General features: G+C 43.0%; 2 protein-coding genes across 3 annotated transcripts in view; one reads left to right on the top strand and one right to left on the bottom strand.

The window, feature by feature from the left end:
• The window catches only part of LOC107146814 (group 10 secretory phospholipase A2), a 16,096-nt gene extending 6,709 nt beyond the window's left edge, over nucleotides 1-9,387 (top strand). Inside the window, exon 4 of the mRNA XM_015491078.2 lies at nucleotides 8,897-9,387. Within this exon, the coding sequence (XP_015346564.1) occupies nucleotides 8,897-9,039 (143 nt within the window). The 3' untranslated portion in view covers nucleotides 9,040-9,387. The remainder of the gene's footprint in view (nucleotides 1-8,896) is intronic.
• A 286-nt stretch (nucleotides 9,388-9,673) lies between these two features.
• The window catches only part of Bfar (bifunctional apoptosis regulator), a 29,189-nt gene continuing 14,885 nt past the window's right edge, over nucleotides 9,674-23,977 (bottom strand). The window contains exons 3-8 of one of the 2 annotated variants that reach the window (XM_015491076.2): nucleotides 23,482-23,686; nucleotides 22,654-22,823; nucleotides 19,925-20,069; nucleotides 16,530-16,703; nucleotides 14,636-14,838; nucleotides 9,674-12,422 (exon numbers count right to left, since the gene is read on the bottom strand). In XM_015491076.2, the coding sequence (XP_015346562.1) occupies nucleotides 12,230-12,422; nucleotides 14,636-14,838; nucleotides 16,530-16,703; nucleotides 19,925-20,069; nucleotides 22,654-22,823; nucleotides 23,482-23,686 (1,090 nt within the window). In that variant the 3' untranslated portion in view covers nucleotides 9,674-12,229. The remainder of the gene's footprint in view (nucleotides 12,423-14,635; nucleotides 14,839-16,529; nucleotides 16,704-19,924; nucleotides 20,070-22,653; nucleotides 22,824-23,481; nucleotides 23,687-23,977) is intronic. The other variant, XM_048789530.1, reaches the window with a different exon arrangement.

Below are 23,977 nucleotides of genomic sequence, written 5' to 3'. Positions count from 1 at the left end.
CCCCCCCCCCCATTTTGGGGAACTTGAGGCCGGGAGACGGGGAAGCCGTCCTGAAGCTTATAAAAGGTATTCTGTGTGTGGTATTTTGCGTCACCCCAAATTCACACAGGTGACTTTGGTTCAGCTGCCCGCGCTGGTCAGGGGCGCCACTAGTCCTTCCTTGACGTCTGTTTTCTACCTGTTTCTTCTGTCCTGTCTCAGGGGAATGGGTGGGTAATGGTGAAGCGAAATGTTAAAAGAAAAAAATTCCTGTGCCGGTTCATTTCCAGTTCATTTCACTGGCCAAGCCCTGGTCTCCCAGTGTCTGTTTCCTAGTCTGTACACTGCGGGTGGAATTGGAGCCTGTCTGGTATGAGGTTGAAGTGACAGGACACTGTGCCTCATGCATAGCAGGGGCCATGGAATAAGTGACCCAACAGAGAACCTGCCTTGAGAGTGACCCAGCGACACCCCACTGAGGGCAGGACTGGGCAAGTGCAGGGCAGCAGCTTTAGCTCACCCTGAGCCCCCCAAAGAGGAAGCTGTTTCTCCTTCAATTCTCTTTTAATTGTGTGGAGGGGAGGAGAAAGTCTCAGTTCATCGCTGCTTAACTTTCACATCTCTCTAATATTTGCTGATTCTTTTTTTTGTTTAGTTTGGCTTTTCTGGTTCCAGGAATGGAACCCCAGGGGTGCACTACCTAACTGAGCTACATCCCCAGCCCTCTTTTTACTTTTTGAGATAAGAGCTCACTAAGTTACCTAGGCTGGTCTCGAACTTGTGATCCTTCTGCCTCAGCTGCCTAAATTGCTGGGATTACAGTCTTGTTTACTTAGTTATTTAATTGATTGATTGATTCTGAGGTATGGAGGGTTGAACCCAGGGACTTGCACATGCTAAGGCAACTGTACCACTGAGCTAGGCCACAAGCTTGATTCCTTCGTAAACAGAGAAAACCGCTCTGGCTGATAACTGTATCCAAGAGTTCTACACTGAACTCTGGTTTGGCTTTGTAACTGTCTATCTACTAATGGTTTATTAATTTTTTTTTTTTTTTTGGTTTCCACACTGTATTAGTTTATCTTGAACCACAAGCAACATGAGAATGATTATTATCATACTGCATCCTAACATCTCAGTGTTCATTGTACCTGACTAATGTCTCCTAACATCAAGAGAAAAACTACAATTAAAAATGTTAGGTGTCTCCAAGGCAACCTTTCTTATTTTATTTGTTTGTTTGTTTATTCATTCATTCATTCTGGTACTGGAGATGGAACCTAGGACCTCACATACTAGGCAAATGCTTTAACAATGAGCCACACCTCAGCCCAACCTTACTGATTTTTAAACAAAACAATGAAAAAAAAAATAGTGAGACATTTATTTTTAAGACTCAGTCACACATGGTGGTGTTCACCTATAATCCCCGTGACTCAGTAGGCTAAGGCAGGAGGATTGCAAGTTCAAGGACAGCTTGGGCAATTTAGGGAGAACCTGTCTCCAAATGAAAAGGGCTGGGAGTGAAGTTCAGTGGTGAGTGCCCCTGGGTTCAATCTCCAGAGAGAGAAAGGGAGCTGGGGGAGGAAGAGAGAGAGAGAGAGACAGACTGACTCAGTGGTGCTTTCCACTTACAGTTTCCTTTCAATTAAATTTAAAATCAGAATTAATTTAAAGTTCAGTCAGTGAGACTCAGACTTATCTGAAGAGTTAGAAATAAACCAGAAAACTGCTTCTATCACTTTTTTGCTTTTAATTGAGAATAAACATAATGCAAAATTCATCATTTTAAAGCATACAACTCAGTTATAATATAGTCACAATGTCACCCAACCATCATCAAAATATTTTCAATGCCTCCCCTCAAAAAATATACCCAATAGGGACTGGGGATGTGGCTGTACAACAGAATGCTTGCCTAGCATGCATAAGGTCCTGGGTTCAATCCCCAGCACTGCAACACACACACACACACAAACAAGCAAAAAAAAAAAAAAAAAAACTTATACCCACAGCCAGTCCCCAGTCTCCCACCCTCCCATTTCTCCTTATCACCAGCACCTGATGCAGAAAAAGATAGACTGGGTCTACCTAGAAAAGCAAATGCAGGAAACCATTGAAATGCAAAGCAAAGAAAGCTAGCCCAAGTCCTTAGCCTGTGCCCTTGCCCTAGCCCTTGGACCTAGCCCTTGACCCACACTCTTCCCTGCAAAAGATAATTGAGGGCAACTGGAAAACTTGGTGCAAAATTGTGTGACTCCACCCTGGCTCCACCTCTAGTCCAGCCCCCAACTGCCCCTCTATGAGTATTAACACCCCACACCCAGGGGCTGTTCACCCAGGGGCTGCTCTCTCCCTCTGAAGATGGCTGGCATTCTCCCTTTAATGTGTGTCTGTTCTCCGAAATAAATCTCTCTCTACCCTAACAGCCAGGCCGAGTGCTGACATTCTTTCCTGCACGTGTGGCAGAGACCCCACTTGTGCAGAGTTGAGGCCCCCCCCCATCTTGGGAACACCTTGGACCTCAAGGACAAGCCTGTCAATGTGATTTCTACCTCTATGCACGTACCAGGATACTTGGTATCTTAGACTAGGTACGTGCATAGAGGCAGAAATGAGTGTGAGTGGTATGAGTGGAATTGCACGGTATGTGGATCTCCACCCCGGCTTCTTTCACTTGGTGCCCTATTTTGGAAGTTCACCCACATCGTAGGGTATTTTGGTGCTTCATTCCTTTTATGACCAAATTGTGTTCTACTGTATGGCTCTGCCACCTTTCATTCTGCGGTGGTTCCAAGGATGGCCATTTAAATTGTTTCTACCTTCTGGCTATTGTGAATAGTGCCGCTGTGAACATCCACAAAAAAGCATTTATTTTAGTACCTGTTTTTAGTTAAAGTACACACACACACACACACACACACACACCCCACACAAACACATTACACACATATATAAGACTGTGCTGGGTCATATGGTAATTCTGTGGTTTTTTTTGGTGGGGGGGCGTTGGGGAGTACCAGGAATTGAACTCAGTGGCACTCGACCACTGAGCCACATCCCCAGCCCTTTTTTGTATTTTATTTAGAGACCGGGTCTCACTGAGTTGCTCAGCGCCTCGATTTTGCTGAGTCTGGCTTCGACCTTGTGATCCTCCTGCCTCAGCCTCTGGAGCTTCTGAGGCTATAGGCATGCATCATTATGCCTGGCTCTTTTTCTTGATAATGTCCTCAATACACCAAAGTTTTTAATTTTGGTGAAATCCAGTTCACCTACTTTGTCTGTTGTGGCTCATATTTTTGATGTCTTAAGAATCCATTGCCAAATTCAAGGTCAGAAATGCTTACCTGTTTTCTCTTAACAGTTTTATTTTATTTTATTTTGTACTGGGGATTGAACCCAGGAATGCTTTACCACTGAGCCATATCCCAGCCCTTTTTATGTTTTACTTTGAGACAGGGTCTTACTACGTTGCTGAGGCTGGCCTCAAGTTTGTGATCCTGCCTGAGTTTCTAGAATTACAGGTGTGTGCCATCACACCCAGCCTAGTTTTTATAGTTTAAACTCTTAGATTTATTAATTTATTTTTGAGTTAATTTTTATACGTAGAGTGAGTGGAAAGGGCCCAATTAGTTTTTTGGCATGATGTTATCCAGTTTTTGGCATGATGTTATCCTGCATCCTTTATTGAAGGGACTTTTCTTTCTCTTTTGAATATTCTTGGCATTTCTGTGTTGAAAATGGCTTGTCCCTAGAGGGATGACGGTTCCATCACTTTGCTCAAGCCTCAGTTCGCCTACCTGCGAGTTACGTGTTGCAGGGTTTGTAACACGATAAGCAGATTGAATGGGAGTTCTTCTTCTCTCCCTCCCCTTCTCCTCCCCCTGTCTTCTCTCTGTGTGACTGTCCACTAAAACCCCAGCTTCTGGTGACAGGTCTGCTCTGCAGGCCAGAAGGTGATCATGATGGTTACTGGAGGGTGATTTTAGATATGCAGGGACTCTCAGCCATATCTCCATAGTATGAGTTGAAGAACTGGCATAAGAACAAAGCTGAATTCATATGGAGACACAGTAATCCTAGAAATTCAGGCAGGATCACAAATTTGAGGCCAGCCTCAGCAACGTAGTAAGACCCTGTCTCAAAATAAAACATAAAAAGGGCTTGGGATATGGCTCAGTGGTAGAGCATTCCTGGGTTCAATCCCCAGTACAAAACACACAGTAGGACTTGAGTATGACCCAGCACCATCTTATGCAATCTGTCATTTAAAGTTAGGAAAACTGAGGCCGGGGGCCGGGGGAGGCGACATGGCCCTAAACAGCCCTTTTGCAGCACAAGCAGGGAGCTGAAACATGGCTCAATGGTGAGATCTGCTGAAGATCTTTTCCTTTTCTCTTCAATTTGCATGTTCTGCTTGCTCCTACCCATGCGAAAAGGATGTTTATGAAATATTTATTGGTGTGTTCGCCTGTGGAATTCTGTACCCGTTTACAGAACTGTCCTCCCTAAACCCAATGAAAAGAACCAAAGTATCTATTATGCATTTTTTGGATAAAAATATTCTCTTATTCTGTTTGGAGATATTCTGAACACAGTTGTTTATTTAATTATAGGTTTGGCTCATTTTCCATTTATGGGCTTGACAAATATATTAAAAAATTTAAGCCTGCAATAATATTTACTAGCAGGTTTTAATTATTTTAAGGTTTTAATTTTAAGCTTAACCAGTGGTAGCTATTTTTCTCTTATAGTTTTATTTTTCTTGAACAGCATGGTTCCTTTGGATTCCTGAAGCCATGAGGCTTTTTTTTTTTTTTTTTGTACCAGAGATTGAATCCAGGAGTGCTTAGCCATAGAGCCATATCCCCAGCCTGTTTTTTCTGTTTCTGTTTGTGAGATAGGGTCTCCCTAGTTGCTCAGGGCTTCACTGAATTGTTGAGGCTGGCCTGGAACTTGCAATCCTTCTGCCTCAGGCTTTCCAGTCACTAGGATTACAGGCACACACCACATGCCCCACAGTGCTCCAGGCTTACATCTTGTTTTTATTTTTTATTTTTTTTATTATTATTTTTTTTAAAGATAGAGTGAGAGAGAGGGGGGAGAGAGAGAGAGAGAGAGAGAATTTTTAATATTTATTTTTTAGTTTTCGGAGGACACAACATCTTTGTTTTTTTTTTTTGTATGTGGTGCTGAGGATCGAACCCGGGCCGCACGCATGCCAGGAGAGCGCGCTACCGCTTGAGCCACATCCCCAGCCCCTACATCTTGTTTTTAAAAGAAACTTTTTTTTTGTTCAGGGAGAAGGTGGGAGGTACACCCTCCTGGTCCACCCCTTCCCAGCTCTGTGACCCTGGTTGAGTTTCCGACGCCTTCTGAGTCTCACTTTACTCCTCTGTAAAATGGGAATAATAAAACATAGTCGTTATCTTGTCGTGGTGGTGCATGCCTGTAATCCTAGCAGCTTGGAAGGCTGAAGCAGGAGGATGCCTGGGTGGTCCATCGGAGCTTGAGGATGGTGTAGGCTGGAGTATAGTGCCCAGGGTAAGAGTGGTAGTGATGGTATTGGAAAATGAGGGGGGATATTGAATGTTTTCTTTTGGGGGGAAGAACCAGAGAGGGTTTTTTAAAAATATTTTTATTAGTTATTGATGGACCTTTATTTACTTATTTGTTTATATGCGGTGCTGAGAATAGAACCCAGTGCCTCACACCTGCTAGGCAAGTGCTCTTCCACTGAGCCACAACCTCAGCTCCCAGGGAGGGTTTTTTATGTTTTTATTTTGCTGGGCTGATTATTGAACCCAAGGTTGCTGTACCCCAGAACTACATCCCTGGCCCTTTAAAAAATTTTGAGACAGGATCTCTTTGGCTATGAATTTACAATCCTCCAGCCTCAGCCTCCAGAGTAGCTGGGATTATAGGTGTGCTCCACCATACCTGGATGATGTTACTTCTCTACAGCTAGATATAACTTGTGGCAGGGCTTTTCACCCTTGACACTATTGACATATTGGGCCACATAATTCTCTGTTGCCAGGGGCTGTCCTGTGCACTGTGAGATGTTTAGCAGCATCTTTAGTTCTACCCACTAGATGGTAGCACCCCCCTCCCCCATTGTGACAAACTAAAATGTCTGTAGATGTTGCCAGATGCCCCCCTGGAGGCTCAGCTGCCCATGGTTGAGAATGGCTGGTCCATGTCATCAATGTACTTTATTTTGACCATGTCCCCATCAACTGCTCCACAAGGTTGCAGAGACCAGGGGTGTTTGTAAATATTTGTGCCTTTATTTGAGGATTTTTGTGGGCAGCATCAAGTCTAGAATTGCTGGGTCCAATATTGTATTGGGGGCTCCTCTACAGCGTAGAAAGGGCTGGGGGGCAATCTAAAGAGACAGGCAGAGAGCTTGTCACGAGGTACATTTACACAGTAAGGACATTTAAAGAAGATTTAAATTGTGTTTATTTATATAGGCTAAGGGGGAGAGTATCAAAATATCACACTGTGCCTCATAAATATGTGCAGCTATTATATATCAATTATAGTAAAAAAAATATAAAAGTTGGGGAAGAGGAGGGTCACCAAAGCTCCCAGAAGCCTCTTCCTTTCTTCCTTTTTTTTTTTTTTTTTTTTTTTTTTTTTTTTTTTTTTTGGTACTGGGGATTGAACCAGGGGTGCTTAACCACTGAGCCCCATCCGCAGCCCTTTTCATTTTGAGACAGGGTCTTGCTAAGTTGCTCAGGGTCTCACTAAGTTGCTGAGATCTTCCTGCCTTAGCCTCCTGAGTTGCTAGGATTATAGGCGTGAGCCGCTGCACCTGGCTCCTAGCAACCACTTTCTTTGGGTGCAGCTGCTGAATGACAGGTAGACATTCTGATCTAACAGATACTGTACATTTGTGTTGTGTGTGCGATGCTGGGGATGGAAACAGGGCCTTGAACATGCTAGGCAAACACTCTACCACTGAACTGCATCCCCCACTTTGTACATTAATCCATGAAATAGCTACTCTTCAAATCCTTTTAATAAAATGGATTTTCTTTCCATGATGAAAGCATCATATGGCCCAAAGTAGAAATGTTTGAAATGACAAGGTATAAAAGTGGAGGAAATTAAACTCCCAATGATGTTACCCCAGACAACTCCCCATTCTGGTGTTTTTCCTGTTTTCCTTTATGAAGATGTAATTAAAAAATATAATGGTGGGGCTGGGGATGTGGCTCAAGCGGTAACGCGCTCGCCAGGCATGCGCGGGGCGCTGCGTCCAATCCTCAGCACCACATAAAAATAAAATAAAAATGTTGTGTCCACTGAAAACTGAAAGGTAAATATTAAAAAATTATTTATTTAAAAAAATATATAGTATGTTTTGCACCCCTTATTTTTCTCTTACCTATAAGCTGTTTCTCATGCCAGTAAAACTCTTAAATAATCCTGTTATAACTTGGACTTTAAAGGTCCGAATCAATACCCCATCCCGTCTCTGGAGTTGGATGCCGGAGGCTTGAGTTGGGCAGAGCTGGGTGGGGGTGCTGGTCTCCCCATGCCTTCCTGGGTTTCTTCTCTGCAAAGTGGAGTGCTGATGACTCTGCCTTTGGAGACTGTTCAGGTCGGGGACCAGAGACTTGTTCTTCTGGGTGCCTTGCTCTACACAGAAGCTTAACAAATGAATTAGAGTGAGATTTTTCCCTTCCAATCTTCTATTTTCCAAGTAGACAAGAGGACGTGTCTCTGTGTTAAGTGATAGTTTGACTACCAAATCTTGCTAATTTCTTTTTTATAAAACCCGCACACCCAGTTGAAGCCTCACAGCCTGCAGGCAGGCAGGCATCATCATCTAACTAGACTAATTCTAGAACTTGATCTCCATAGGAGTTTTTTTTTTTTTTTTTGAGTGGGGGGAGGGTACTAGAAATTGAACCCAGGGGCGCTTTACCAACTGAGCCACATCTCCAGCCCTTTTTGAGACAGGGCCTCAGTTAGTTGCTTAAATTGGCCTTGAATTTGAGATTCTCTTGCCTTAGCCTCTGGAGTTGCTGGGATTACAGGCAAGTACCACCGCTCCTGGCCCAGGTTTGATTTTTCTAGTTTCTCATGCATGTGTTTAAAGGCACAGAGCTTCTAAAACCATGGCTGAGCTAGCCATTTTCCAAGCTCCCACTTCTTCACCACGCCTTTTGAAGGAGATTAGAAGAATTTGATAGTGAATGTTGTTCATTATGTCAAAAATTAAAAGTGCACACTAAAAGACAGTGGGTGTATCCATGGCTGTCAAAAGAGTGACATCATCTAGATTAATAACATATGACTTTTAGACTACAAAGTCTTCCCAAGCCAATTAATGAGTTAAGTGGAATTCCCCAGCTAGAGGGATTTATCTTTGCATGTCCTCAAAAGGTAAGCCCTGGAGGGAGGGGTGATAGGGATCATGTGATTGCTACCTACAGTCAGGGCGTTTCTTTTCTTGAGGGCTGGGGATGGACCTTGTGTATGGTAGGCCAGTGCTCTCTACCCCTGGGCTGCCTCTCCAGCACTGCTCCTGTTTTAAATGAAAGTTTAGGTAAGTCACATGGCCTGAAGGAGGGTCAAACCAGGCCTGGATGGCTGCCAGGCCCCTACTGTCTTATCTAAGCAGATCCCCAAGTGAAACAGTAATAATGTTGACACAGAAGAGAAGCCAGAATTGTGTGGACATCAGACTGTCTATCTGAAATTTTAAGTTCCTTTTCACAGGGGCTGACATGCCCTCCTTCCTGGAGGGGACAAGCTGATGGAGAGCACCTGGTGAGATGTCCCGTTCCACACACACACACACATGCCACACCTGACCCGTTCTGCCCAGCTGTGCTGGTTTCCCTGGCATTGACCCTGGAGTTTCTGCAGGGTCTAACCCCAGTCTCTCCACTCCTTCCAGGATCCACGGATGATGAATGCCAGAAGCTCCTGTGTAAGTGTGACAAGGAGATTGCTTACTGCCTAGCCGGTACCAAGTACAACTTTAAGTACCTCTTCTACCCCCAGTCTTTATGTGAGAAGGACTCACCCAAGTGTGACTGACTCAGTGTTCTTTTGCAAAAGGAAATAAAGCTCCCTTTCATTAATGAACAACAGAATTCAGTTTCTGGAGGAGGCAACTGAGGCCAAGTGATAAAGCCACGTGAGCCTTGTGTTTGCCTTCCGGCCTGGAACTCAGATTGAGTCTGTTCGGCTTCCAGTTTGATGAAGGTCAAAAGTCCCATTCCTATTTTATAAAACCATGACTGTGTTGAGCTTGGTATCGTTTTCTGTGGTTAGTTCGACTTTTTTGAAAAGGTGGGTTTTGTCTTCTCACTTGCTGCTGATGGCTGGTGGTCAAATGAGCGCCGATACCTGCTAGGCACTTGGCCATGTTGTAGGCTTTGTGTCGGCAATAAACAAGACACACAGGGGACACTCCCCCTTGTGAAGTTCAAGTCTCATAGCTGTTTGCTTAACAGAGTATTCCCCATCCCACTCCACCTGTAACAGTTTCCTGGGGAGGACAAACCCCATGAGTTTGAGGCCAGCCTGGGAAACATAGTGGGACCCCATCTCTAAAATAAAATAAACATTATTTCCTGGGCTGGGGATTTAGTTCAGTTATAGTAGAATGTTTGCCTAACAAGCATAAGGCCCTAGGTTTGGTCCCCAGCATCACACACACACACATACATACATTTAAAAAAGTTGTTTACTGATTTCCAAGGTAGTACATGCTCATTTATTTGGGGCAGGGAAAGTAAAAGAAAAGAAAATACAGAACAACAGAAAAAAAAAACAAAAAAACAAAAAACCCAAATCACTCCAATACCCACATGGGGAATACACTTTCAGTATTTTAGTGTGCTGTTCACTGGTCTTTTCTATAGTTTTTAAAAAAGTAGTTGACACACTATGATTTTTTCATAAGGTTTGTGCCATGTCATTAAAACAAAAAGCCTTTTGGAAACCTCCTCTTGTATTAGACAAAATTTTCCCCCCAATACTGGGGATTGAACCCAGGACCTCCAGCATGCTAGGCAAGGGCTCTACCAGTGAGCCACACCCCAGTCCATTTTATTTTTCATTTTTTTTTTTAAAGAGAGAGTGAGAGAGAGTGTGAGAATTTATGTTTTTTAGTTCTCGGCAGACACAACAATCTTAGTTTGTATGTGGTGCTGAGGATCGAACCTGGGCTTCACGCATGCCAGGCGAGCGCGCTACCGCTTGAGCCACATCCCCAGTCCCTTTATTTTTCATTTTGAGAGAGGATTTTGGGATGTTACTCAGGCTGGTCTGGAACTTCCAATCCTCCTGCCTCAGCCTCTTGGGTAGCCAGGATTACAACTGTGCACCATTATACCTGAACAGATGCCACTGTGTAGATTGCCAACTTTTGGATTTTGGAGTATTTCCTGTTTCAATCAATCCTTGTGATGGGATGCCAAAGAATAAATATTCCTCCCAACACTTCTTAATTTTTCTTTGGCTGGATTTGGAGAAATCCAATCACAAGGTCTAAATATTTCACATGGACACCCATTATGATCCTCCTAAGCCACCTTGATTGACAGCAGGGAGGAGATGTGAGAGGAGCCCTGATCTTAGCATGTCTATCTCTGCTGGCACTAAGAAGCAAGTGCCCAGTCTACCTGTTTGTTTGGCCAAATCTTCTTTGTCCTCCCTCCCAGAGATCTGGTATTAACTCATCTTAGAAGGGGGTTTGGGCAGTGTGGGAGGCCAAGAGGTGGGGGTTGGGGGTACAGGTCTGGGATTCTGGCAACCTGTGGTCTAAACTGGGGCCAGCTGTACCCATGCCAAACAGCTCCCACTTTTTCACTGAGAAAGAATACCAGTAACCCCATAGGGCCAGGGATGTACACACTGTGGGTCCCCTAGTGTCTCTGGCATTCAGAGTGTGAAAAGGTAAAGTTAGGCAGTCCTGGCGCCTGATGAGCAAACAAGGAAGAACATTCTCCCTCTTTCCACAGAAGACACCTTGGCTCAATGTGGGTCTGCATGAAGCCTGAGACTTTAGTAGGACCGCAGATTATATTGGGCAATGTGAATTTGTGTTTCCTAAACAACCAGTTTTTTTTCCCCCATACAGAGCATTTATCTGTATAAAAATCTTTATTTTTATTTCAAGTAATTTCTCCAAACTTTAAGATGAAAAGTTTGAGTGAAATCTTCACTTAAGTGTGGAAGGGGTTAATGAATGGTTCATGGAGCTCCCCCACACTGTGGATGCAGGTTTTCCTCTCCAGGCAGTCCATAGCTCACACTTCACACCTGCAGTTTTCACACTGAGGAAAACAAAGGCAGCCCTTCCTCCCACTCTGTGTGCACAATTACAGCACTTGGTATAATTATGCCAGCTGCTCACATACCACAAGAGGTCAATAAAGATTACACATTATACAGTGTGAGGTCAATTTATAAAATGTTTCCTTCAATGCATGAATGCAGAGTCTACCCTGGATATTACAGATTAAATTCTGAAAAACAAAACAAAACAAAACCCCAAAGCAATGCCTTTAAGCAGCCTGATGCAGCTTAGCCTGAGGGGAGCTCTGGGTGCTGCCTGACAGCCACTCAAGCCCCAGCTCAGAGAAAGGGAGCCCCACCCCAAACAGAAAACAAACAAACCAACAATAACAATGACAAAAAAACAGTGAGGAAAAGCCGACCATCATTCTAATCTCAAACTGAATCATTTTAGAGGTTTCTTCTGAAACCCAGCAACTACCCAACCAGACAGAATTGTTGATTGGATTCTGGGTCCCCCCCCCCCGCCTTTTTTTTTAATGTGTAACTTTTTATGCCTATGACAAAAACCCTATCTCTGTCTTCCTAAACTTGACATACAGGACAGGCCTGGCCCAAACAAGCCTGGTCTTGGCTCTAGGAACCTGTCATTAACTGAGGCAGGGAGGGAGATGCCGATGTGGTGGCCTTCTGACGTCACCCACACTGTGTCCTCTGAGGACCCTGAGTCCTGCCAGTCAGGTCCCTGTGAGGCGATGGCTGTGTGGGCCACAGACAGTCCTCCATGTACTGGGGTGTTAGCTTGCTGCCATGGTGTGCCACAGGCAGAGAAGAGAGGACCTGGTTGAAGCCTTTGTCATACAAAGCAGCACCTTGTTTACCATGGGTAGAAACAGGAAGTCTCCTCTTCCCTCACCCTCCAAAGCATCAGCTCAGGCACTGGGGAGACTGGAGGACCCGCTCAGAGCCCGGACAGTGCCAGTCACAACACTTGCGTTTCCAGTCTTCGAACTTCCTTGACCACGAGATCAATGTTAATGATTGGGTTGAAATACAGGGCCCAGTAAAACAAACAGTTGCACACAAACTGGGGGATGAGGGGCCAGAACATGGCCACAAAAAGCCCCTGTGTTGACACTTTCCAAAAATGGCTCCACATCCTCTGAGGAAGTGTCCTGAAAAGAGAAGAGAAATGGTTCAGGGCAGTTCAGGTGCTCAAGGGCTCAGATCTGGGTCGCGCTCTCCACGTCCCTGGCCCAAAGAGACCTTGTCTTCTGTCCCCTGGGCCTGAGACACACCTTTGCACAACCAACTCCTTTTTGGCTCCCAGGAACAGACTATGGGTGCTTCCTCAGGGCACTGCTGCCTGGTCCTCCCACCACACACCTGGAACCTGAGCTGTTCCATCACCATCCCACTTCTATGTGTTTCTTTCTTTTTATTTATTTATTTTTAGATTTTTTTTTTTAGTTGTAGATGGACACAATACCTTTATTTATTTAATTTATTTTTGTGTGGTGCTGAGGATCGAACCCAGCGCCTCACACATTTGAGGCAAGTGCTGTACCACTGAGCCCAACCCCAGCCCTTCTATGAGTTTCTTAACATACATACTTTCTTTTCAAGGCTGTAGGTTCTTAGTATAGACTGTTGTATTTTTACCAAAAGATATGCAGGGTCCCACAGAGAGCCAGGGGTATAGCAGGGTCATGAATATGCATACTCTCTGCATGAATAAATGAGTTTGCTGAATAAAAATCCACGAGGGATTCCTGGCAGATTCCCAGAGCCATTTATTTGGCTGCTTCTGACTGATGATGTTGAGAATCCTGCAAGTCATGGATGTCGGGATGAAAGGAAGTAGCAGATATATTACTTCTGTCTACTCAGTATTTGTCCCCTTCTGGGAAAATCTTCTGAGTTTTGCTTTGGGGATATCTCCCTCCCCTAGTCTTCCTATTCTGGGTGGGCAGGGGGTACTGGAGATTGCCTGAAGCATGCCACACACTCTGCCACACCTCAGCCCTCTTTCCTCTATTCTTTCCATGTGGAATGATGGGTCAGAGTGGAACCAGCTACTAGCTGTGGGGTAAACACATGCCTGAGCCTGAACAAGGAAAGTCCTGCACATGGGATCCAGGCTGGGCCAACCAGAGCAAAGGCACATGGGCTCTGAGACTTGTTACAAGTGTCACAGGGAAAGAAGGGCTTCCATCCCACCAGGGGGAGGCTGGTAAGGTGGTCCAACCAAAGTCTGGAGCAGCAGAAGGCTCTCATGTGAGAAGAACCAATGACAGGCTAAATTACGGGAAAGAATAGCACCAGGAGAGGGAGACAGTCAGCCTGAGGACAGCACCTGGGTCTCTGGGGCCAATCCCACCTGCTGCCCTGAATGGGCACTTCCTTTTTAGGAAAGCCAATTTGGACTAGTTTCTGTCACTTGCAACCAGAGACTGTCTCGTCTAATGCTCTCATTTCCTGAATCAATCTAGAAGCTATTCTTGTCCCAGTTGGTGGCAGAGCATGGTCAGATGCATGCCTACAGAATTCCCTAACAGGTCTATGTTCTAACATACTACTGTTTTCCACAAAGGACCCTCTTCTTCTCACTTGCTTATTCCTTAATTAGTAAAATCCTTCACATATACACACACCCCATGGGAATTGTTGTTTGGATCTGGAATAGAATTAGAGACTCACAGGTTGAAGGCTTGGTTTCAGTGCAGCAATATTCAGAGGTGAGGCTTTTGGGAAGTGATTGAATCATGAGCTCATCAACAGATTAATCCATTGATGGATTCAGAGCTATTGGAGGTGGCAGAAATTATAGGAGATGGGACGTGGTTGAAGGGTGAGTCCTTGGTAGCATGCCCTTGGGGGCTACATCTTGGCCTGGGTCCCTCTTGTCCTTGCCTCTCTCACTCTGCTTCCTGGCTACCATATGTGAGCAGCTTTTCTCAGCCACACCCTTCTACCATGTTGTTTCTGCCTCACCATGGGCCTGAGAGCAATGAAGCCAGCTGACTATGGCCTGAAACCATGATCCAAAATAAATCTTTCTTCCTTTAAGTTGTTTTTCTCCCTTAGGTATTTTGTCATAGCCACAGAAAGTTAAATAACAACATGATTTGTTATTATGTGGGAATAAGATATATAGGAAAACACTTTAACAACAATGAACACAAAGAACCCCCACCTCCTAAACAGGTGATTTTCCTATTCACTGCACATGCAGTATTTCTCAAACCAGAGTCTGAAGAGTCTTGGTAGAAGAAGGAATTTTTTTCCCTTTTCAACTATGTGAAATGCTTTGAAGACCTTTCTCCTACTTTTTGTTTCTTTCCCAGCCCTGTTGCTTCATCCCTCTTCTACATAGAAACACACTTACTTCAGCTCACTTCTTGACCAGATCCTCCAAAAAGAAAATAACTCCAAAACCGAGAGTAGCATAGCGTTAACAATGAGAAACCGTGATGTCCAGTAGTGGACCTCCAGCCAGTCCCAGGCAAATTCAGCAATCAGCTGGTATGGGAGGAAGGAGTATTTGACGAGGAATTCCCTCCACTGTTTCCAAGTGGGCTCTCTCAGATCCTCAAAAAAGAACACACCCAGTCACAAAAATCATGTGGACTGATTTTGACACGAGATTAATCAAGGAGCGTCACGTTTGTTAAAACACACACATACATAAGAACCTAACAATCTAAAATAATAATTTCAGCCATCAAATTCTCTTATAATAATGAACCTTAAAGAAGTTAATTGTTACCAAAAAGGTTGATCTGGGGTGCTTGTTACATAACGTGGAAGCTCAGAAGTTATATCTAGACAGGCATGTGTTATGAGCAATAGAGTTGAAATGACTTTAAATTAACCAGCGTTTTACTCTTTTGTCACTGTGTGGACAACTCAAAACACTTCCTAAATTTGACATCTTAGCTGTGGTAGAATGATAACAGAGCAGGGAAATTAAAAACAGACATCCACATACCTTAAGAAAGTAATTTTTTGGATTTGTGTGTGTGTTTTGCAATACTGGGGATTAAACTTGGGAACGCCTTATCATAGAGCTGTATCCCAGCCCTTTTTATTTTGAGAGAGGGTTTGGTTAAGTTGCTGGAATTACAGGCGTGTGCCACTGCACCTGGCTAAGTTTTCAATTATAAACATTTGCAAATAAAAAAGATAGCTTGTTGGGCTGGGGTTGTAGCTCAGTGATAGAGCACTGGCCTACAACATGTGATGCACTGGGTTCAATTCTCAGCACCACATAAAAATAAATAAAGGTATTGTGTCTATCTACAACTAAAAATATTAATAAAAAATAGCTTGCTGACCAAGTATGGATTGATACAAATTGTTAAAAGGGAAACATTTTACAATTTCTGTGCTCCAAGTTGAGAGATAACAGCTGGAAACTGAGTATAGAGGAAATACTGTGTAAATTCATTACTCAGGTTTTAAACTACATTTAAGGACTGGGGGGTAGCTCAGTGGTAGAGTGACTGTGTAGCATGCACAAGACCCTGGGCTAAATCCCTAGCACTGTAAAAAAACCTTTTAAAAACAAAACCTAAAAATTGCCTTCAAGGCTGAAGTCACTTGGGTGAAGGTAGTGTTTAAAAAGGTTCTTTGGAGATTTTGAAATTGTTTCAATATTGGACAGGTATGGATTATACATAACAATTCCTATACCCATGACACTTTTTAATACAAACAGATCAGAAGGATTAGCCCTATGGGAAGCAAAGCAAAGGACTACTCTCAAATGACCAACTAAACAGGGAGAAATCACCCTAGTGGAAGGAGTTCTCCAACAACTCTAAAAAGTCCTGTGGGCAAAACAGAAGAAATGGTTGCCTACTGTGGGTAGCCATCCTCAGGAGAGCCCTGAGGCCAGCCGATGTGACTAAGGTCAGCTGATGTGAGGACTCCCACCAGCCCACTGGGTGATGGCTTACTGTTCTGAGGCCATCAGAACAGTAAGGCACATATGAATCCTGTCTTGTGCAAGGACGGGTAACCATCCTTTTGGGGTCCTGTCAGGAGACAAGAAATTGCTTTTTTTTTTTTTAAAGGAATATTTTAAGTCCAGAGGGTTACCCCTCTGACTATGCAATGGAAAAAACTAAATGGGTTTCTGGGTGTGGGGAAAGTCTTACTTTACTTTCTTTGGCAGGGGCTCTCCCTGCAAAATTCTCTGAAGGCTAGTTATCGGTTGCTCTTCCTTGACAGCCTACAGCCACAGCTCCGATTCCACTCCAGGCACTCTGCAGACCTACCAGAAGCTTGGTGACGATGTCCTCCCCGGAGCTGTCTTCCTGCAGAGGGCAGATGGTGTGGATGAAGGGCAGGAAGGTATCTGTGTAGTCAAACAGGTACAGGTACAGCAGACCAAGTCTCGGGGAGCTCTTGAGGGCATACAGCAGGAACAGGGACCTGCCTGGGTTCACGGCCTGCAGAGGACAAGGCAGGCACAGGGCCATTACAACCACAGTGGCCAGCTCCCCACCTGTGCTCCTTCAGTGGTCTTGTGTCCTTTGCCATCAGCCTTTCTGCATGGTGTGCACAAACAATGGGTGAATGAATGGCAGGAAGAGGCCAAGTAATCCATCTGTTGGGCTACTCGGTAGAAAAATCCAATCTCTATTTGGGGCTGTTGAGAAGCTTAGAACACCTTTTGGGAAAGCAGTTTGGCAAAATATATCAGTCTTAAATGTTTAAGTTAACCAATCTGTAAGTGGGCACCACTTAATGAAAATAATCTTTTAACTAGAGAAGGCTTCACATTTCATGTTGCACTGTGTGTTAACAGTGAAAACCACGGATATCTGAGCCCTAAGCAAAGCACATGAGATATTATGCATGGAATTCAAATGTTCATTAAAATGTGAGTATGAGCCATTCACGGTGGCACATGCCTGTAATCCTAGGGATTTGGGATTGGCAGGAGTATCCAAGTGCAAGGCCAGCCTCAGCAATTCAGCAATAAAAAATAAAAAGAGTATGAGATGCTTTAGATAATGCTAACAAAGTTAGGTGAAAAAAGATTCATGGATATGTAGCAAAATGATCTTGCTGGTGTTAGCACCAGGACAGCAGGGTCTTACTAAGGTCTGTAGTCCCTTGCTGAGGAGCACCTGGCTTTCAACACACAGTCAATACATGTTTGTTGCATGAATCAACAAACAAAAGGGCTTTTTAAACTAGTCAGACTAGGAGAAAAGAGAACAAACTGCAGTGCTAATTGTGTTTGATTATGGGCAATTTCTTCACTTCTGTAAATCTTTCAAAATTTTATTATAGTGAATAAACATTTATTTTTTCCTGATTAAAAAACTTTAGAAATGATTCAACTTATTTGACTCTTAGTAGCATCAAATAAAATGGAGACTTAAGGGTGGGAGTTGTGGCTCAGTGGTAGAGTGCTTGCCTAGCATGTGCAAGGCCCTGGGTTTGATCCTCAGCACCACATAAAAATAAATAAAATAAAGGTATTGCGTCCAACTACAATTAAAAAAATAAATGTTTTTTAAAAAATGCGACACTTCACCAAAGAAGATATAAGTATGGCAAGTAAGAGGTGAAAGATGGTTAATGTCATTGGTTTAATGCGTATTAAAATGACAGTAGAGACAACTGTACACCTATTAGAATGGAGAGTAGTGGGAGGGAAGATTTTCAAAGGGTCAGGAGGAAACTTCTGGGAGTGACGGACACATTGTATCTTTTTTTCTAGTCTTTCACTTGCCAGATACAGTGGCAGATGCCTGTGCCAAAATAAATTTCCCATTTGTTCTGGTTAATATTAAGAGCAGGTGTACATATTTTAATTAGATGGTCACTGTGTGTTCATATTTAGAGGGTCAGAAATGTCATGTCAGTATTAAAAGCCATGCTAGGACCAATATTGGCTACATAAAGTCTATGGTTTAACTATATTAGCTGAATTAATAGTTTATGATAAAAAAGAAGTAGGGTTTTTTAAATTAAAAATAAACAATACAAAACAAACTTTCTACTTCAGGAACTCCATACCTGTTCTTTAAAAAGTTTGAAATAAGTTTTTTAAAAAGGCAATAAATGCACACAGTAAAAGTATTTTTTTTTTTTTTAACTCAAATGATGCAGAGCTGATTAGCTGACAGAATTTCCCCTCCCATCTGATTTTATTCTCCAGACAAAGCCACTTTCAATAGTTGGGGGCTGGGAATGTAGCTCAGTGGGAGATGGCTTGCTTGGCATGCATGAAGCCTTATGTTCCATTCTTAGCATCAAAAACAGAAAAACAAAGTTTGGATATCTTTCTAGATTTTTCTATTATATGCAAACGTATGTGTAGATACACATGCAGATATTTTCTAATGTGCTTTTCTTTTAGTTAGCAATACAAGTTGAACATCCTCTTCCTTCTTCATTTTTGCATTGTGGGTAGAACCTAGGGCCTCATGCATGCTAGACTCTACTCCCAAGCCACACCCCAGTTCTCCTCCCTCATTAGCACAGTCACCTCCTCCTTTATGAATGGGAGCTTGAATATCTGTGACTCATTTATTTAACCTATCCCTAATGATAGGGACTTGGGCTATTTTCTAAGTGCTGCCAACCAATGATGCTGCAATGAACAATTGCTGAGGTCATTTTACTGAGGAAGAAAGAGGCACAAAGAGTTGTGCGGGTACTTGCTTGTGTTCCTGCAGTCAGTGTGTCCTTGGGGAGCCTATAAGCCTCAGCAAGTGGCCCCAGAGTCTTGCTACATTCCAAATTCAGAGAAATGAAATGACAGATCAAGACCAGGTGCAGTTTAAATTGTAATGTTAATGATAAAATCCCCCCAGAGAATTGCAACTGTTCATGATCAACAGAACTCAGAGTGCCTCTTTCTTCGTATGAAATGTTCTCAACCTTGATAATGGCATAAGGAAAAAAAAGCCCAAGTCTTCTGACTAGTTTGTACTCTGTTCAACTTTGAGTGAGCATTTCCCCTCTAAGTTCATTGGCTATTAGATATTTTTCTCCAAGATGTCTTTTTTAGGGTATGAGCTGGTAAATTCCAGATATACTGTACTATACTCCCTTTACAGTACAGTAGTCACTAAATCCTGTCTGTGAAGAACCAGTTGGTACAGTTATGTTGAAGATCTATTTCTCAATGTCTAGTAAGGCTGAAGATGGGCATTACTTGTGACCTAATAATTCTGCTCCTCAACATATATCATAAACTCCTGTACATAAGCCTAAGAACTTCCTAGGAGTGTCAGAGCAGAACTGCTTCTAATAGCAAAAACGGAAATTCTTGCAGTGTCCACGCACAAATCACCACACGTGTCCAATGGAAGACTGAACAAAAGAGAAAAAGAGCGGGAACTAGAGTCACAGAGACGGAAGCTACTTGCAGAAGGGTCTGCTCAAAATTCATACCTCTTGCATTAAGGTTCAAGCATGTAAAACAATGCTCCTGCTGCTTGTGGACACCACCATAGTAGACAGAAAGAAAACAAGCTCTGGAAGGATCCATGGCACCCACTGCAAGAGCACAGTTGCTTCTAGAGAGGGTGGGGTGTTAGGGACTTCAACTGTGCCTTTGCCATTTTCTTTCTTAAGTTAAGCATTGGGTATATACATGATTGCTATGTTGTACTCTATACTTTTTCTATTAAAAGAATAAATAGTTTACCTTATATTCCCAGAGATTCTGGGGGGGCTTCACACCTAGTGCCTTGACACGCTCCAGCTCCATGAGGATGGCTCTTCTGTGGCTACTGTTTTCTATAGTATATGGTGCCCTTGAAAATTCTTCCTCTGTCAAAGTTAAAAGCAATCTGTGGAGGGGTGAGGTAGATATCTCTTGAGATCACATACTGGAAGCAAATTTTCCACACTGAGTCCCAGTTTATCAATGACAACACTTTAAGCTTACATAGATGTAGTAGCGTTAATAACAGCAAATAACTGAATGACTACTATTTGCCAGTTACTATATAAAAATATATTTAAAAATTTCATAAATCATTACTGATACAATTTTGGGGGGATCTCTTTATTTATTTATTTTTTTGGTGCTAGGTATGAACCCAGGGGCACTTAGCCACTGAGCCACCTCCCAAGCCCCTTTTTATAAGAGACAGAGTCTTGCTAAATTGCTTAGGGCTTCACCAAGTTGCGGAGGCTGGCTTTGAATCTGTGATCCTCCTGCCTCAGCCTCCCCAGCCACTGGGATTACAGGTGTGTGCCATCATGCCCAGTGGGAAAAGAATTCTTTTTTTTAAAAAAATATCTTTAATTTATTTATTTTTATGTGGTGCTGAGGATTGAACCCAAGGCCTTGCATGTGCACGCTCTACCACTGAGCCACAACCCCAGCCCCAAGGGAAACTAATTCTTTTTTTTTTTTTAGTTGTAGATGGACACAATATCTTTATTTTATTTTTTAATTTATTTATACATGGTGCTGAGAATCGAACCCAGTTCCTCACATATGTGAGGCAAGTGGTTCACCACTGAGCCACAACCCCAGCCTAGGAAACAAATTCTTTCTTTTCTTTTTTTTTTTTTTTTAATGTTTTCATTTTTAGTTGTAAATGGACATAATATCTTTACTTTATATTTATGGTGCTGAGGATCGAAGCCAGTACTCCATGCATGCAAAGCAAGCATTCTACCACTGAGTCACAACCCCATCCTGGGAAATGAATTCTTAAAAATCAAATTAAAATGACTCCAAAGAGAGTCAAGTGTTAAAAACTCAGTGATGGGAAATGACTAAGGTGGGAGGTGGAGCAACAGGGCAACCTGGCAGCCTGGCAGACGCCACTCCTGACAGTGGCTAGTACCATCAACACCTGGTATTTACATAACCCCATACAGAGACATGTATGTAAATAAATGAATGCACAAACAAACATAAACATAGGTCTATTTAGTACAATTGTATTTTTAGTTTATGTAAAAAATTATATATATAATGGACACAATACCTTTATTTTATTTTTTAAAAAGTATGCTAGTTTTATAATCAGATTTTTTTCAGTGTTTATATCTATATAAACACTGAAAAAAATCTGAGGGTGGGGTGGAGCTTGTGGCAGAGTACAATGCTTAGCATGTGCAAGGCTCTGGGTTCAATCCCTATCACCCCTCATCCTCCAAAAATATTTTGGTCAGATATCTAGCAATATAATAACAGTAGTTTTCTCTGAAGAACAGGATTAAAGGATATTTTATTTTCAATATCATATAATCCAGGCTGGGGTTATGGATCAGTGGTAGAGTGCTTGCCTAGCATGTGTGAGGCACTGGGTTCAATTCTCAGCATCGCATACAAATAAATAAAAATAAAGGTCCATTGACACCTGAAAAAATAATTTAAAAAATCATATAACCCTATATTATTTTTTTTAAATGTATGCTACTTTTATAATCAGGAAGCAACAAAAAAATTAAAATGTCACTGACATAAAATAATATAGCCTCTGTGAAAAATAGTTAAAAACAGAGTTAGTCTATGACCCAGACATTCCACTTGGGGTATGGAAAATATATGTCCCCACAAAAACTTGCACATGAATCATCATGGCAGCAGTATTCATGATAGCCCAAAACAGAGTCAACCCAAATGTGCATTGACTGAAGAACAGATGAAGAAAATTTGGTCTATCCACACAATAAAGCATTTATTAGTCATGAAAAGGAATAAAGCACTAATATGTGCTACATCAGGGTGATCCTTGAAAACATCATGCTAAGTGAAAAGCCAAACACAAAAGGCCACATATTCTATGACTTCATTTACATGAAAAGTTCAGAAAAGATAAATCCATTTTTGGAGACAGAACATTGAACAGTGTTTTCCAGGGGATTAGAGAGGGAGAAATAAGGAGTCACTAAAGGATAGGAGCTTTCTTTTTGGGGTCAGGAAAATGTTCTAAAACTATACTGTGGTGATAGTTAAACCTATCTATGAATACATGGAAAAACTACCAACTGTATTGTATTCATTATAAATGGGTAAATTTGAGCTGGGGATAGAGTGGTTGCCTTGCACACATAAGGTCCTGGGTTCAATCCCAGCACCACCCCCCCCCCCCAAAAAAAAAAAGAGGGGTGAAATTTATGACATGTGTATTCTATCTCAATGAGGCCTTTTCTTTTTCTTTTGGTACTGGGCATTGAACTCAGGGTCACTCAACCACTGAGCCACATCCCCAGCCCTATTTTATTTTATTTAAAAACAGGGTCTCACTGAGTTGTTCAGGGTCTTGCTGTTGCTGAGGCTGGCTTTGAACTGGCGATCCTCCTGCCTCAGCCTCCCAAGTTGCTGGGATTATAGGCAGATGCCACCGTACCTGACTTCAAAGAAGCTTTTGCCAAAAATATCCATGGCGTGTCAGAAAATATGCTCCTCACCTTCCATTCACTCTTTCAGACAAAAACCTGTCTCTGTAGAGAGAGGCCCATGGGCCCAGCTGCTCCAGCCAGAGGACAACTTCTTCCGCCGTCCATTTGGCCACAGCCTTATGGACCAGGAGGTCATGCTCAGATTCCCTGCTGCTCCAGTGATACACAAGCAGGACCACCTAGGGAAAGGGACAGGGACCTTAGAACAGGAGAGGCCAGTTTCTGAGTGTAGGAGCCTAGGACAGGGCTGGCAGGTGAGCCTGAAGGAATGCCAGCTGTGTACAGGGAGGAGGGACAATGCCACCACCATGGAGAACCGGAGGGCAAAACTGTCCTTGGACTCATGTCTCTGCTCACTGTGGAGCAGTGAGGGAACAGGGGTCAGAAGAGAACTGAGTGCAGGGTGCTTAGAAGCAGATGCATCCTTGACTCACCAGCAAAACTGACTTGTGCCTTTTCTATAGGAAAAACATTTAGGTCTTCGCAACATGGAACTTAAAAATACCTAATGAAGTGGTGTGTTCTTACAACTGCTTCAGCCTGCCAGACGTGGTCTCAAACTCCAGTTCTGCCACCTTTTTGCCCTGTGCCCTCAGTTGTTGCAGAGGTCATGAGGAGGACTGGACAGCACAGAGCTAACATTTACTGGGCACTATTATGTGGCCTACTTGAGTAAGCCACATTCCTGAAGAAATCACATGGCCCAGCAGGTTTCAATGTACACAGTGTGTCACACACGGTCACGTACGTCATCAGTCATCAATGGTTTACGTGAAATCAGAACTGACTGCAGTGGAAATGGGGGTGGGGAGCACAGAGGAACAGAGACAGACTTACTGCCACTCCAGTTAAAGCTGTGAGCACTCCGGAAAAGAACCCCCCTCCTCTCTGCTGATTCACTCGGCCCGTGTTGGGAGTTAAAGGGATCTGATCATTCCCATATTTTTGAAAGGCTGCGAGACTTTGGACTATGTCATTGTTCTGTCGAATGTCTTCAAATCTCATCCTAATAGCATCAGGAAATAACTTTTCAATGGCATCCCTACGGAGAGGAAAATCACAAGACAAGTGTTTGATGAAATTAAATATAATGATGAAATTAAATATAAGGCCAAAATAAAACCAATAGCCAATATTTAATAATGATCAGATGCCTAGGAGAAGGACAAAAATACCTGCTATAGATCTGATGGTAAAACACTAGAAACAATTGCTAAATGGCCAGATGAGGTGGCACATGCCTGTAATCCCAGGGACTCAGGAGGCTCAGGCAGGATGATCACCAAGTTCAAGGCCAGCCTGGGCAACTCAGTGAGACACTGGCTCAAAAAAT

The sequence above is a fragment of the Marmota marmota genome, unplaced genomic scaffold, assembly GCF_001458135.2.
Source record: "Marmota marmota marmota unplaced genomic scaffold, marMar, whole genome shotgun sequence".
Lineage (NCBI taxonomy): Eukaryota > Metazoa > Chordata > Mammalia > Rodentia > Sciuridae > Marmota > Marmota marmota.
The sequence above is the reverse complement of the archived record's forward strand: the minus strand, read 5'-3'. Positions and strand labels throughout refer to the sequence as shown.